General features: G+C 42.3%; 1 protein-coding gene across 3 annotated transcripts in view; it reads right to left on the reverse strand.

Moving 5' to 3' along the window:
• Msrb2 (methionine sulfoxide reductase B2) overlaps positions 1-15201 on the reverse strand; it is a 60521-nt gene extending 45320 nt beyond the window's left edge. For 2 of the 3 annotated variants that reach the window (XM_048812707.1, XM_048812708.1), the window contains exons 1-3: positions 15027-15201; positions 9028-9137; positions 4186-4262 (exon numbers count right to left, since the gene is read on the reverse strand). In XM_048812707.1, coding sequence (XP_048668664.1) covers positions 4186-4262; positions 9028-9137; positions 15027-15132 — 293 coding nt within the window. In that variant the 5' untranslated portion in view covers positions 15133-15201. The remainder of the gene's footprint in view (positions 1-4185; positions 4263-9027; positions 9138-15026) is intronic. The other variant, XM_015495251.2, reaches the window with a different exon arrangement.
• Between the last annotated feature and the right edge of the window lie 1818 nt (positions 15202-17019).

Raw genomic sequence — 17019 nt, forward strand, 5'->3', positions numbered from 1 at the left:
ATTTCCACGGTGCTTTCCATCATCACTGCAACACCCTTAGATAGTCTCGATATTGCTACTGCTGCTAAGCACTAAAGCAGATGTCATTAATCAACCAGTCAAGAGGTACTTGGTGAACACCATGCCAGTTTCCCAGTACAGCTGCAGAACGTTACCAAAAAGTAATTGGGACAAAATCAAGATGCCAGCAAGGGCCATGTTCCTTGAAGACCCTGAGGAATCCCCCTGTGCCTCTTCCTAGCTTCTGAAAGTGGCTGGCATCCTGTAAAGCAGGTAAACTCCAGTGACTGCCTTCTATGTGTCTGTGATTTTTTTCCTCTTCTTATAAAGACATCAGACATCAGTTATATCAAATTAAGGGCCTGCCCAACACCAGTGTGACTAATGGCCCTGTTTCCACTTACAGGTTCCAGGGATGAGGATTTCAATGTATCTTTCTTGAGACACAATTCTACCCCTAACAACCTCCCTGAGGTATGTACAAGAAGTATAATGGCTAAGGAACTTGAGGAGCTTGTCAGTTTTATTTCCTCAACTAAAGAAAATATTTGAGCCAGTAGAACAGCACACAGTCCTAGATTGTGTGCTACTGACAAAGTAACAGGAATCTGCAGCAGAAAAAATAAATCCAAAAATAGCGTGTGCTATCAGAGAAGGCCTCAACCAGCAATCTGGGCTCCAAGATAAATGAAACCTAAATCACACACAGAAGGGACAAGCAGAGCCAGGAAGGGAGGCCTAGCTCGAGAGTCTGCAGGTAGGAAGCCGCCTGGCTGGGGCAGGAAGCAAGGAGGTGGTTGATCCCTGCATGTACCTTTTAATTTAACTAGGATTTAGTTCTGGCTGACCAGCTTTTCACTTTGTTTTGACTCTTTATGAATGTTTTAAGAAATTATTTTTTCTGTTCCCCTACTTCCTATAGTAAAAGGTTAAGAATAGAAAGAGAGAGAAAAAATGGTGCCAGGTTGGCAATATAGCTCAGTGGTAGGACACTTGCCTAACATGTGTGAGGCCCCAGGTTCAATCCCCAGTACTGTCAAAAAAATAAAAATAAGCAAGTAAATAAAGGCTTGGGTCCCAGCTTGGTGTTCTGGGAGTTAGTAAAACCTTTAAGAGGCAGGGATTACTGGAAGGTCTTTAGGCCCATGGTGACATGCCCTTGAAGAGAATAGTGTGATTCTAGCCCCTCCCTCTCTTTTGCTTCCTGGCCATGAGGGGAGTGGCTTTGCTCTACCAGACACTAAGATGTGCCACTGTAGGCCAAAAGCAATGTGACCAATCAATCATAGACTGAAACCTCTAAAATTCTAAGCCAAAATAAACTTTTTCTCTTTATAAGTTGATTATCTCAGATATTTATTATAGTTATGGAAAACTGACCAACACACAGATATACTCTTATTTCCCTCAGTCTTACCTACAACTACAGGAGCAGCAGGAAGATGGAACAGAAATTGAAAAGTTATTGAAAAGGAAATGGAAAATTTTTAACTAAAATTAAATGCTTACAAAGAAATAATTAAGGTTTCATGAATTGACAGTTCAGTTCACTGGCCTTATGGTTAACAAGCTTTCCCCGCCCCCTTGGCTGATTTTCCTATTCGTTTTGACTGTTTAAGCTCCTCAACCTGGAGTTGATGACTTAACCTTCTAAATTGGAACTACCATTGTGCTAATACAACACACATATATATAATTCAGCCACATTTCCAATGTTTAATAGTCCCAAGTGAGTCAGAGCAGGTACAAAACATGTGCCCCATTCTAGAAAGTGAGTCTTCCTGGACAGAGCCTTCTGCTTTGGTCTCTCCCAGCTCCAACCTTCTGTGACTCTGTGACAGCCTGTGTGATGAGGGGACAGGACATTGGGGGGTGAGACGGCCTCCTCTTTGCAGATGTGGAACACCAATAAAATCAAAGAAGGAAGACTAACACTGAGTAGAGTACTCTTACAAGGATGACTTCTCATTTTTTGTGGTCACAGTGGTTAACAGTCCAAATATAGAAACAGGACATCTTCTGGTGACTAGGTAGTAACAAAGTATACTTTCACAATATGGTCCCCTGGCTGAAAGCAAGTCAGCCAACTGAACACTCTACTTCTCCTCTTTCATAGAACCAAAGGTCAAGGAATAACAAATATCTCCAAAACATGAGTCTCATATTTTATTGCTGTGATACTGTGAAATACATATTTGGCTTTCCTCCTATTTCCTGGCATATACAACTTCTAAAGTTTTGGAATCTTAAAAATTAGAGTCTTTTTATATGTTAATGAGTTGGCCCCTGGCAGACAGCCATAAAGAGCTTCAGGGTGGGACTAGTCACCAGAAAGAGCAAGGCATGGTCAGAGGATTGAGACTTTCAGCTCCACCCCCAACTTCTGGGGAAGAAGAAGGGCTGAAGTTGACCATCAATGATCAATGATTTAGTCAATCATGCCTATGTCATGAAGCCTCCATAAAACCCCAAATGGATAGGGCTGGTGAGTTTCCTGATAACTAAATATGTGGAGGTTCCTGAAGGATGCACCCCTTCCCCCAAACTTCATTCTGTGTCGTCATCAGTATAAGTGTTTTCCTGAGTTCTGTAAGCTCTTCAAGCAAATTAGTGGAACCCAGGGAAGGATCTGCAGGAAATCTGATTTATAGCTGGCTGATCAGAAGCACAGGTCACAATCTGGAGCTTACAACTGGCATCTGAAGCAGAGGAGGTCCTTGGGGACCAACCCCTCAATCTGTGGGGCCTGATACCATCTCCAGGTAGGTCGTGTCAGAAGAGAGTTGGATTAGAGGACATTCAGTTGGTACCCACCATGGAACTGACTAGCTTCAGGGTAGAAAACCTCATGACTTTTGAGATCACAAAAATCTCCTGTGTTGATTGCTATGGTGTGAAGGGGGAAGGTTTGTTTTTTCAACACAACTATGCAAAAATTAAATTCCTTCTAGCTCCCCGTAAGCCATCCTGGGCTGGCTGACTTCCCGATATCTCCTCATCAGCCACTGACAATGTGAAGGCGTCTGGACCAGGGCTGGTCCCCTTCCCTAAGCATGAAGGGAAATCGATCCTAATGCCCCTTGTCCTTGCAGGCAGGGTCTGGCTTCCTAATGCTGCCCGCATTAGCAGCCAGCCAGCCAGGAAACCCCGTCTGCTCAAAGCCCAGAGGACAGAAGGAAGCGCTGCCTAATGGAAGATCTGCAGAGCTGGCTTGATTTATATTTTATTCTAAACCAATTTAGGGTTGATGCAAAAGAAAGGAAAACATCTTTGAAGTTCTGAAAAACAGGACTTCAAAGATGTTTCCTTTCTTCTTCATTGAATCTCCTTTTTTTTAAAGACTGTTTCCTGCATATCTAAACAAAAAAGACTTTGTTGAGAGATTTTAGATCCTGATTGACTTAAAAGAGGCTTTGAAATCAAGGGACAATTAAATTTACTTTTAGCTACATAGAAGAGGGCATGGTATTTACTACTGTCAAGCACTGTGGGGAATCTATTCTCATAAAATTCTACATTTCCTAAATTAAATTATAAACCCATTTTCCCGGGGAGAGGTATAGTTTTAATCACATGCCAGAGCAAATACTATTAGGGTTTAGATTTCTTTAAAATACTTTCCCTCTAAAAAAAATTCTAATAACTTTATTGTAAGAAATAGCTTAACTGGTATTTCTCAGGGATACATAAAGGAAAAATATAAGCCAAGAAGTCTTGTTAACTGCTTTACATGTGAGAAAAAAAAATCAAGACAGACAGGTATCTTCTAGAAATAGCTCTCTTTATGCAACAATGCCAAAAGATAAGGACGATCAAAAGACAACATGCCCAGGAGGTACAGGCCTGTAACCCCAACTACTCAGAAGGCCGAGGCAGGAGGACTGCCAAGTCCAAGGGCAGCCTGGGCAACCCAGGGAGAGCCCATCTCAAAACAAAAACAAAACAACAAAAACCCCACGCAAAAACAGAGCATAAAAACAAGATAGGGGGCTGAGGGTATAGCTCAGTGGTAGAGCACACACTTAGCATGGTAGAGCACACACTTAGACTCTGGGTTTGATTCCTACTCAATAAATACCAATAAACGAATAAATAAATAGCAACGTATTTATCCAAAACCTCAAACGAGGAGTGTGGAATAGGTAGGTTTGCTCTGCCTCACTGCCTCTGGATCCTTCGTCTTACCTGAAGAGTGGACTATCACAGCACACACAGTGATACATTCCTGACTCCTTGTTGTCCAGGTAGATCCCGCTGAAAGGCTGAAAGGAAATGAGATACGTCATGTGCAGGTTTCCCACATAGAAGTGATATAGCACATTTTAAAACAAGATAGGGGTTGGGGGTATAGCTCAGTGGTAGAGAACTTGCTTAGCATGCATAAGGCCCTGGGTTCCACCCCCAGCACTGAAAAAGAAAAAAAACAAAAACAAAAAGGAAAGAAAGAAAAGAAAGGAAGAAAGGAAAGTAGGTAGGAAGGAAGGGAGAAAATACATAAGAAGCATAGCTGGGTGAGGGCAGGGGTTTGTGCCTTTCACATGCTTCACATGGTGCTGAGGACACTACATATTTATCGGGTTCCTGAGGTGCCAGGGCCACTGCTTAGATGAAATTACTACATTCATTATGGCTTAAAGAGCTTTCAGGTTTGTAAAGCTATGCCAAGAGGAATACAGGGAGGCTAAGGCAATGCATGAGCTGAGTCAGTATTTTTTTAATGTTATTTTGCAAACTGAATCTCAGTTAAAAAAAAAAAAAAGGCAATTTTTGTCCAATTCCTTTTGTCATCTTCTCTGTCAAAGAAAACTATAAAGAGGAAACTGTGACAATCACATCACAGCACTCAGTGGCAAGCATTACCCAATTCCACAGGATGGAGAGGCCAACGTCAGAATAGCTTATCAAGTAAGAGGGTTGACTCAAGAAATAAGCTGGGGGCTGGGGATGTGGCTCAAGCGGTAGCGCGCTCACTGACATGTGCGGGGCGCTGGGTTCGATCCTCAGCACCACATAAAAATAAAATAAAGATGTTGTATCCACCGAAAACTAAAAAATAAATATTAAAAAATTCTCTCTCTCTCTCAAAAAAAGAAATAAACTGGACTCTTCTGCCAACTCCAGTTTCCCTAACTCAAAAAACTCCAGGTTTGCCAGGTCAAACCTTCAAATTCCCAGGGGTGGTACTAATGGTCCATTTTCAATGAGATGCCCAGCAGTCACTTTCAAATTAACCTACTGAGCCTCCCACATGGATACATACGGATATTTTCCCTCTTTAAAAATCCCGTGTTTAGGAGGATTGCGAGTTCAAAGACAGCCTCAGCAAAAGTGAGGCGCTAAGCAACTCAGATCCTGTCTCTAAATAAAATACAAAAGAGGGCAGGTGATTGAGTGCCCCCCAAATTCAATCCTTGGTACCAAAAAACCCCCCACAAAAACCACAAAACAAAAAAGTCCTGTGTTTACCTACAGAAGTCCTAACAGTAGTCATCTGGTCTTTTATGGCCCAACCCCATGAATGCTTGCTCCCAACACTAGCACTGATGAGCATCTGAAACCAAGAGGAAGTTTTACATCCCTCCCACCTGTGCTGACAGTACACACATGCCAAAGAGCTACCAGCCCCAAGGCTGATCTAGAAAAGCCTATCTGTAGGAACCAGACAGCTTGGTAAGATTCAAAATGTAATCTCATCTTTGCAGGGAAAGGTTTGGCAGAAGATTATCACTGCTATCACAATAAGTTAAATAAATATAAATAATTCAAATGAAGAATTCTTAGCCAGCATATTTTATGAAATGACATCTACCTGCTGCTTCTTGCCTGACTTCCTAATGTATCCCTCCCCACATCCCAATTATATACAAGTCCTCTCTTAATTAGGACCAAATTCAGTTTCTATCTTATTTGTTTGGTTTAGCAGTTGTTGATGACCCCTTATGTACTCGGTGCTGGGCTGGATGTCAAAGCTGCAGAGACTAGAAAAAACTCACATTTTCCCTTTCTCAAAGAGTTTGCCATCCAGGCTAGAAGAGATGGGAGTTGACAGTTATATCATGTAATGACAGCTATGACAAGACACTAGCATGGAGTCTGGTGGCATGTGACCCTTTAATATGAGGGGAGTTTCCATTAAGGATTTTTTGCAATATAGTGTTTGAGATGGAAGCTTTTTGCTTTGGGGTTTTTTTGTTTGTTTGTTTGTTTGTTTGTTTTTTTAACTTTTTAGTAAGACTTTGCACAGCTAATTGGTGTTTATTATAGAAAAATGCTAAAGTGCTAAAAAAGCTCAATTTTGAAGGATGAGTAACAGTTAATCAGATGAAGAGGTGGAAGAGTGTTTCAGACACAGAACAGCCCACACTGGTAGAGAATGGAGAAGACCATCCTGGGAAGTCAGGAGAGGCCAGGTCACACAGGGCTGTGAGTAAACAGAGCAGACACTCTGTCCTGCCGAACACGGGGAGCGTTGGAACCTCTGGAAACTTGCACACTGGGTGTGAACATGATCAGAGTCAGCTTTTAGAAAAGTCACTTGACATCCAGGTCAAGAATGGACTGAAGGGACTAGAGATATAGCCCAGAATGCTTATTTAGCATATGCAAGTCACTGGGTTTAATTTCTGACATTGCAAAAAAAAAAAAAAAAAAAGGACTGGAAACTGAAAAAAGAAGAGAGAGTCAAGAATGATTTAGAAGAGGGAATTGAAATGACTGCCTGCACAGAAGAGGGGGACGGGGTCAGAGACAGAATGAAGTTCAAGCTACCTCTGGGATTTCAAGGTCTGTCTGGACCAATGACAATTCTCCCTTCTTTGATTTTGTCAATACAACACACCTACTGGCAAGAGGACACACTCAAAAGGAATGACCGCAGATAATTTCACATGGGACTGTTTACAGGGGTGGGAACAGGGTCAAGGGATACCAACACAGGGGGATGACACACCCCCAAGTACTATGAGAAGACACAACCCACTAAGCCTGTAGGACAAAGGAAGGGGATGGTTGCTGGAACCTGTGTGTAGGGAGGGTGCCTGCAGGAGCTGCCACCTGCAGCGGAGGAACACGGCCACTGCTGACCGGCTGCTTCACACAGAGAACCTGGATCCAGATGGGTTTCTCTATCTTCCTCTGATCTGCCCGGCATCTGCTGCTGCCCAAACTAAATCAGCATCCAGAGGTCAAGAAAGCTGGTCCCCCCTCCTAGAGCTTGGAACAGGAGAAGCCGATGGAGACTGGATCAGGAAAAGACAGAGAAGGACCTGTGCGAAACCTCCCTCTGTTGATGCTTGATTCTTAGTTATTGCTCAATTAGGCTGAAAATTCTTTTGTTGGTTGCTAGCAGAGCACTAGAATATTACTGTAGCCCAATAAAAAACACATGTAACTGAATTTTCATATGGAGTCACAGGAGTCACTATCTTATCTCTTCCCTTAACATAATGGTGCTAAGACTTCCAGTTCTGCAATATTCTGAAAATTTCCATGTGGAAACAGAGCGACTGAAAGGGATTTATAACATTAGTTAAAATAATGGATGATGCTCATTTTGTAAAATGGCCAAATGCACAGTGTATATCGTACCATCTGTTTCAGAAGCCCACAGATTTATTTTCCTAAACATCTGGCAGTGCATCTCCAGGCTCTACGTATACACTAAACCCTGCCTGGCTCTGTACCTGAGAAATCAGGCCTTGCTTTGAACATTCTGGGGATTCACATGACTGCTCACGGAGTATCATGTGTGCCACTACAAAAGTGGCAAATGTGGTCTCTTTCTCAAAAGAAGGCTCTAACAAAATTTTCACCCACAGGAAGTTGTGAAAATAGCATTTTACAAGAATTCATTGGGATCTGCCAGCCTGTCTGATGACTTTAGCATCAGAGAAACTGAAGTACAACCATGATTATAATGCCACATGCACTTCATTTAATTGATTGAATGCAGTAGGTACTGACAAAGTAAAAATGTAAGTACTGTAGACGCTTGTAAAACCACAGTGCCGTGGTCCAGATTCAACAGATTTGTGAATCTGCTTCACAAATGAAAATATCTAATAATAAGTTTCAATAGGTAGTTGACAGCAGTTGGATTTGAATTTGAACAAGATTCCTGGATAAGAACCACAAATGGTGTTATAATGAGGAATCACTGGGGGCTGTTGTCTCAGGAAATAAATGAAAGTTGAGATTGTTGAATGCAGCTTAAGTGATGTTTCCACCTCTAAGCCCACAGTCATTCAACACTCACAGAAATTGATTTTTTGAGTGCCTACGACAGTCAGGCACCACGTTAGGTGCTAGAGGATAGAACAATGACGGCAAATGCTATGAAGAAAAAGCATGGTAGAAGCAGAATCTGTGAGGGCCTGAGAAAGTGAGATGTGGACTAAGGTAAAAGGTAGGCTTGAATTAATGAGTAGGAGGGGTGATGGGCAAGAGAAAGGAACCCGGATGCAAAGGCCCTAAAAGGGAAGGGAGCCCAGGTTGTTTGAGAGCTACAGAAGGCTTCAGAGGGAAAATGGCTGGATTTAAGAATGGGATGGGATGCAGGGGACTTTAGTACCCAACTAACCCTTCAATACTTTCCTTTTTCCTTGAAAGCAGTGGGAAGTCACTGCTGGATTCTGAACTGGGAAGCGGTATGGCCAGCTCTGTTTTCAAAAGACTCTTTGGCTGAAGTGCGGAGGTGGCTCAGCAAGGAGCAAGAATGGCTGTGCTCACAACAGCTAGAGGTTACGCGGAGAGAGATGGAGTAACCTGGCCCAGCTGGAAGCCAAGGACATGGGAGGGCACTCAAGTGACTGGAAAGTTACTTAGGACAAAAACTGGGCACTCTGGACAGTGGAGGGCCATGTGTCTAAGGAAGGAGTTGGTTCCTGGATGGACAGTGATGCCCTGAGCAGGGGAACCAGGGAGGAGGACAGGACCTGGGCAGCAGCCAGTGATGAACTAGAGTTGGAAGCTGGATCTCTCCAGACTCTACCAGCACCTCTAACCAGAACACTGATCCAATCTCCTTACCGGTTCAGTTCCTTTTTCTCTTGTGACATGGAACTGCTCTGGAGTCAGTTTCTCTTGCCACTCATCCTTGGTGAGAGACGGCCCACATGGCTCACATTTCATCACAGACTCTGTATTATCAAATAGAGGGTTTTCTTTTTATTAAAATGAAAAGGCATGATTGATTTTTTTTCCTTGAACTTTCTCCCAAAGCACACTATTGCCCAGAGGAATAATCCTGTCCCTTCCTCTCTCTGTCATTTCATTCTTCATAGGGACTAGATAGCTCAGGTACAAAATGCTCTGACTATTTAATTTAATAAGAAATTAGTCATAAATAGAGAACCGGTTTCCAGTCCTCCCAGGGCACCTAAGCCGAAGAGGTAGCAGAAAAAGGAATTAATGTGGAATAAATTCTCCCCAGGTCCCTACGGGTGGGAAATTGATCCTCTCTTCCATTCTGACTTTCAGAGAAGCACTTCCTGTCAGGACACAGCTGGGAGCATGGGAGAGATGGGATGGGAAAGAACCTTGAGATAGTGGGTTATTAAACTCCTCTTCCTTCCTGGTTTATAATGATATCTCTGCTTTTGGTGGTCAAGGGAGGTCTTTATTAACAAAATCCTCTTGCATGGAGAAGAGACTCCTGTTGTATTTACACCCAAGGGAAACTGAGACCTACCATAGTCTATTTTAATGCTTCGTGAGTTTTGTCCATGTTTTGTTTTTCTATTCCCTTTAGTTTCTGTCTTATTACTTTTATTTAGGTGACTACAAGCAAAATAATTAGGACAATACTCTTTCACTAAAGCAGGTAGAAAACCCAATTCTCATAAAAATATTTTAATCATCCAATATGAAAAATGTGGAAGGATTTTATAATCTGACCAACTCTTCAACTGACAAATGAGGAAACAGAGGCTCTAAGGCTTAATAACCAGCTGGTGACACTGAAGGTGAAAAATCAAATACCTGTGAAAGCCTGGTGATAGATAAGTGGTAGGGAGTATGAGCTTAGCATGCATGAGGCCCTGGGCTCAATCCCCAGCACAAACAAGAAACAGCACCTGCCACATCTGCACCCATAAATCAAATAAGCCATAAAATTATTTTTGAAAAAAATTTCTGGTCACAAAAAAATAGTCCTACATAATCCTATAGCAAGAAAAGACTTATTTTTAACACCAGCTTATAAGACTACACCATAATGAATTTTCAGTGATATTTACTGTAGATTGCTTGTGATGTTTACAGTCTGAAAAATTTTTTTAATTGCTAAGTATTAAAAATCATGTTTTCTTAAATATTCCTTTTATAAGGCTATGGGGGGGGCTGGGGATGTGGCTCAAGTGGTAGCGCGCTCGCCTGGCAGCCCGGGTTCGATCCTCAGCACCACATACAAACAAAGATGTTGTGTCCGCTGAAAACTGAAAAATAAATATTGAAATTCTCTCTCTCTTCTCTCTTTCTCTCTCTCCCTCCCTCTCTCTAAAAAAAAAAAAAAAAAAAGGCTATGGGGATTTCCTTCTTAGCATGGAAACAGATTTCTGAAATTTTTCCTATGAAAATATACCTCAGTTCATACAAATTTTCAGGAACTCATCTTTATGGGAGCAAAGCAAAATATATTTGTGTGACAACTCTTATCATCCAGGAGAGTTATCACACAGAAAGTCAAGGAATGGGGAAGGAATGATAGGAATTTAAAAATTATTGGTTTTACAACCAAAATAATAACTGATTTGAGCAGGAATCACCAGAAGATTCTAAAACCACTGGGTGAAAGACATTTTCTCTTAATATCCTTCAGTTATTAAGCTCACTGGAATCTCAATGAACCATGGTGATTTTTGTATTTCCTTACCAGCTCACTTTACGTTTCTCCACAATTGGTTTTTAAAGCCTTTTCTGTTCTCCTTGAAGCACTGTCTCCACTACCTCCCACCTTACTCTCAACAGATGACTCTACTTCACAGGGATCAAAAAACCACAAAGGAAAGCCCTCCAATGTGCTGTTTAACTTGCACTTATCTCCCTCCATCCCTCTCCTGTTTTATTGCAATGAAACAAGCGACCTCCACTACTGTTCATATGCTGCTGCTGTTTATCTGGGGTGCACCTCCTTCTGCCTAAGGACCAAAGTCCACTGTCTGCCTTTCATAACCATCACCTTGCACTCCACCGGATGGCTGCCATTTGCACCTAGACACACTGAGACACAAACCTTGTTTTCCTCACATGGCCCCTCCCACCAGCTCCTGAAAGAACTGTTTTTATTTCCTTACCTCTCTCAGTCATGCCTCAAAACATTAGCTTCTATTCCTACCAGCACACCAAATCTGTTCTCAGAGAGCCAAGGACTTTCCTGGTAAAACCCATTAACACTTCATCCTGACCTCACTGACTTCTTGACACTATCTGACACTACTGACACTTGTTTCCACAACACCAGGTTCTCTCACCTCTCCAGGTGCTTCCTTCCTCTCAGTGTCCTTTTCCAACTCTCCTTCCTCGAGCCATCCTTGAATACCCATGTTCTTCAAAAGGGTCTTTTGTCCTAGGCTTTCTTCTGTCCTTATTCCAGGTCTGCCCCATGCGTGACTTTATCCATTTAGTGGCTGAAAGCACAGTACATGATGAGGACTCCCAAATCTACTTTTGCCTACATTCTAGATCTCTCTGCTATTTTGGTTCTATAAATAATCACCACTGGGATGTCTCCACTGGGATGTCCCATCTCAAACTCACACTCCAACCTGAATCTGCTTTTCACATTTGCTCCAGCTCATCCACCATGTTTCAAGCCAGAAGCCTGGGCCATCATCCATGGCTGTTGTCTTTTCCTGCACCAAATCCTCTTGGCTCAACTTTTCAAAAGAACTCCAGAATCTGCTCATTGTCACTTCTCCTCAGCCATGACCTTGGACCATGCCACTATTATCTCCACCAAGTTTCCTAATCTTCCTTCTATCTTGACCATTTCTGATTTTTTTTCCCCTCACAATTCAAATGTGATATGATACTCTCAAGGTCAAAATCAAACTTCTTAATGTGACCACCAAGGTCTCCTTGTCTCTACCATGGTTCTACTTTCCAATCCTCTCTTGTGCTACACTAGTTATCCTGGGCCAGTCTTCTCACACACACCCCGTCTGACCCGCACACATTGTTTCTGTGGTCTCTTCCATGTTTTGTTCCCTCTGCGTCAACACCTCTTTCCTTCTTTTTTCCTAACTCCAACCTGTCTTTCTGGATGAAGTAGTCTATAGATGTCAACAACTGATCCATGGTGTCATTGAGTTCAACCATGCCATTACTGATTTTCTGCCTGTTGGGCCTGTCTTCCTGAGAGGGTGTTGAAGTCTCCAACTGTGACAGTGGATACTAGCATTCTCTTTGCAGTTCTATCATCTTTAGCTTCACATAGTTTGATGCTCTGCTGTTAGGTGCATATACATTAAAGACTGTTGTATCTTCTTAAAGAAAAGATCCCTTTATCATTACATAATGCCCTTTTTAATACTGATAACTTTCTCAGCTCTGAAGTCAGCTCTGTCTGACAATAATATGGCTACTCCTTCTTTCCTTTTATTAGCTAATAGTGTATCTTTCTCCATCCCATTATGGGGATTGAACCCTGGGCCGTGTGCATGGGAGGCAGGCACACTACCAACTGAGCTATATCCCTAGACCCCCTTTACTTTTAATCTATATGTGAACTTCTTTTTAAAGTATGCTATGCTATATTCCCAGTTTTTCAGGAGGCAGAGTGAGGCAAAAGGATCCCAAGTTCAAGGCCAGCCTCAGCAACTCAGGGAGAATAAATAAAAAATAAAAAAGGGCTAGGTGATGTAGCTCAGTAGTAGAGCACCCTTGGGTTCAATCCCTAGTGCCGCAAATAGAGTACGTTAGGTCACGAGAGTGGGGCCATCGTGATGGGAACCAAGAGTCTGCTCTCTCCATGCACACACATCATGGTAAGATCATATGTGCACAAAGCAAGAAGATGGACACAGGGAATCCATTGCCACCTTTATTTTTGACTTCTAAGCCCCCAGAACTGTGAGAAATAAATGTCTGTTGTTTAAGCCACTCTATCTATGGCATTTTGTCACGGCAACCCAAGCAGTCACAGAGCCATCAAGTGACAGGGAGCCAAGACACAAATATGGGTCCATCAACAATCAAGCTTTTAACCACAGAACGATTACCTGCTTATCATTTTTAATGGATGTCTAACAGTTTGTTGAATTGAACTTTTATGATTTACTTAAGCATTCCTTAACTGATTTGGATTGAAGCCATTTCCGGTTCTTAAGGGTAATGCTGTTAAAACTGTCTTTGCACATATAGCTTTGTTCTTCTTTTGAATTACTTCCTTAGGATAAATTCCCAGGAGGGGGTATCTGAGAAGTTACATAGCTCCTGTTATGTGTTGGTGTCTGGCCAATTTTTAATGTGGCTGAAGAACTTCCAATCCCAGGGCAATTCATTAGGCTGCTTCTGACCATATCAAGAACAAGCATTAAGAAGTTTCCACAGAAACCACTACCCTATCAAGGGGTCAAGGAGAACTCCAAACCCACAATTATGTTTCCATTGCCAGTGGTTCTCAGCAAAGTAATGCTTACAACATAGTAGGCTTGCAGCAAATATCCTCAGTCTGGCTGACTAAGACATTGAGGGGTCGGAAAATCCATAATTGGAAGTCCTGCTGGATCAGCTACTACTCTACATTGTCAGTGCTTTTATTTATTTATTTAACACTAAAGTTTGAAAAAACTTCATATAATTAAAAAGAGTTCCAAATAAGTTGGTTCATATTTAGTAGTTAGGAATCCCTTAATGTATTCAATAGACCCATAAAATTGGACTCAGGGCTGAGGGTACAAGGTGCTCTAGATCCTGGGTTCAATCCGCAGCACAGCAAAAAAAGAAAAAAAAAAAAAAAAAGGAAGCACAGTTGGGCTTCTTGCGCAATTTCCCAGGTGGTTAACCCACATAAGCAATAAATTTCCCTGAAATATATGTGAAATACAGTGCTAGCTGAAACAGTTCTCTGGGTCCTAACTGGTGAAATGTCCCCATCTGAAAAAGGGCTAACGGTATTTAGCAAGCACATACATACAAACACAGACACATTACACCCCATCCTCCCTGTCCTGGTCTCCAAGTCATTAATAATGATTGTTAGACTAGTGGTGGTGCACACTCCCAGAGGCTCAGGAGGCTGAGAGAGGAGGATCGCTAGTTCAAAGCCAGCCTCAGCAACTGCGAGGCACTAAGCAACTTGGTGAGACCCTGTCTCTAAATAAAATACAAAATAGGGCTGGGGACATGACTCAGTGATTGAGTGCCCCTGAGTTCAATCCCCGGTACCCAAAAACAAAACAAAAAAGACCCCCTGTCTCAAATAAGGGCTGGAGATGTGACTCAGTGGTAAAACGTTCCTGGGCTCTATGCCTAATACCAAAAAAAAAAAAAAAAAAAAAAAAAAAAAAGACTGCCAGACCAAATGATTAGCCTGCACATCTCCCTGAGTCTTAGGTACAAACTCTGGAGCACAGAATCCAAAGTCTGCGCAGCATGCTTCTCACAGGCGAAAAAAAGCAGTTCTCTGAAGTGGAACAGACCAACTGCCAGCGCAGGAGAGCGCGCGCAAGGTCCCCCTGAGCAACCACCTCGTTCTTTACCTGGAGTCCAAAGGTCCGCGGCTCTCGGAACTCACATGTTATGCAATAAATGAACTTTAAGAAATAAAAGAATTGTGTGCACATTTGGTGAGACAGTCTGACCTTTCCTTGGGTTCTCAAAACGCCGGGCGTCTCCCGCTAACCCAAGTTTACAAACAACCGTCCTAGACCGCAAAGATCGCGCGGGGACTGGCGGGGACCGGCGGGGACCGTCAGCAGAGCACGGAGGAAGGTTTAGGAGAAACGGGGCGGTGAGCACCAGGCGGCGAGCCGCAGCCCGCGAGAGGAAACCGCAAGCCGGAGACGGCGGCGGGGCCTGCGTCCTACCTGCGTCCCCGCGTCCGGCCTCCGGGCCGCCCGCTTGGCCCCGCACTGCCAGTCCAGGCGCCTCTTGGGAGGACGGACCCCAGAGCGCTCGGAGAAAACGCGCCATGACGTCCTCGGGCTAGAAGCCTAGGCCCAGCTCTCCGCGACGGCTCCGCCCCCGCACTAGCCCCGCCCCAGCCCCGCCCCTAGCCTGCTTGCCCCTGACCTGCCCGGCCCCGCCCTGCGCCCTTCCTGGCCGGCTCCACAGCTTGGCTTTCTAACCCGCTTCCCACCTCCCGCTGCTCCTCTTCCTCCCGCTGTCCCCGCGCCTGGATCCCACTCCACCTCCACTCTCCTCGTCCCTAGGGCAAACAGGGATCTGGTTTATTTTGCATTTTCCAGAGTTGTATATAAATGGAATCATTACATTTTGTACTTGATTTTTGTCTGGCTTCTTTCAGTCGGCACAATTATTTTGACGTGCCTGCGAGTTGTTGCACGCAACAAATTGTTCATTCCACCTTAGTGCTGACTAGTATTCCATTTATGGGTATACCAAACTGTATTTATCTAGACACCAGTTGATTCTGGCAGCTTCTAGTTTTTCCTTATTAAAACCAAAGCTGCCAGGAACATCTCTGTACAGATCTTTGTGTGGATATGAGTTCTTTTCTCTTGGGTGAATACCTGGAAATGGAATGACAAGGTCAAAGGCAAATAAATGTTTCCTCTTGTAGTCTCACGTGCAGAATGTGAGAGCTTCAGTTCTCTCTGTCCTGGCTCTCTCTTGAATGTTCAGACTTCTCTACTGCAGCTATTGTATAATTAGGCAGTGACCTCTTACTGTGGTTTTATTTCATGGTATCTAATGGTTAATGTTAAAATATTTTTTTTCTGCAGTGAGTATATTTTCTTTAGTGAACGTCCAAGTTTTTTTACCCATTTATTCTTAGATTATTTATTATTGAGTTTTGAATGTTCTTTATATTTTCTGGATACAAATCCCTTCTCAAATGTATGCTTTACAAAGCCCTGCCCCACATGTCTTTTGGATGGCCTAATAGTATCTTAGAGCAGTTTTAAATTTTTATGAAGCTCAAATCAATTTTTTTTAATGGATAGTGTAGTTTGGTATCATATTTAGGAAATCGTTGTCTATTCCAAGATCACAGAGATTTTCTGTGTTTTATTCTGAAAGTTTTATGGCGTTAAGCTTTACATCTAGGTCTACTAGATTAATTCCATTGTGAGTTAATTTTTGTGTATGTCAATATTTTTTGTTTCCTTTTTCTTTTCTGTTTTTAATATACCAATGCCTAATTTTTTCAGCACCATATGTTAAAAAGAGTCTTGCCTTCTCCACTGAACTGCCTTTGAATCTTTGTCAAAAATCAGTTTTTTAATCAAAGTAAGGTTCTATTTCTGGACTTCCTGGTCAGTCCCATTAATCCATTTTTCTGTTTTTAAATGAATTAACACAATGTCCTGATCACTGGACTTGGAATCAGCTAACATTTGTTCTGAATTCTGTTCTTTTTCAAATTTATTTTGGCTATTTTAGGTTTTTTGCATTTCAGCGTAAATTTTAGATTCAGTTTCTCAATATTTGCGAACAAACTTTCTTGAATTTTAACTGTAATTGTATTGCAAACTTTCTTGAATTTTAACTGGAATTGCATTGACTCTTTCATAAATTTGAAGAGAATTGACACCATAACAGTATTGAGTCTTCTGACCCCTGAATAAGATATGCCTCTTGATTTATTTGGGTCTAACATCTATCAGCATGTTTGGGAGTTTCCACTGTACAGGACTTGCACATTTTTTGGCAAAATTATACTGAAGTGTTTTATATGTTTGATACTGTTAGGTTGTTTTATTTATTTCACTGTAGATTTTGTATATTGATCTAATATTCTGAAATCTTGCCAAACTTGTTTATTAGTTTTAGTAATATTTTAATGTATTTTATGTGATTTTTCTTCCTAAATAATCATGTCATCTGTGAAGTGTT

The sequence above is a fragment of the Marmota marmota genome, unplaced genomic scaffold (genome assembly GCF_001458135.2).
Source record: "Marmota marmota marmota unplaced genomic scaffold, marMar, whole genome shotgun sequence".
In the NCBI taxonomy this organism is placed as follows: Eukaryota; Metazoa; Chordata; class Mammalia; order Rodentia; family Sciuridae; genus Marmota; species Marmota marmota.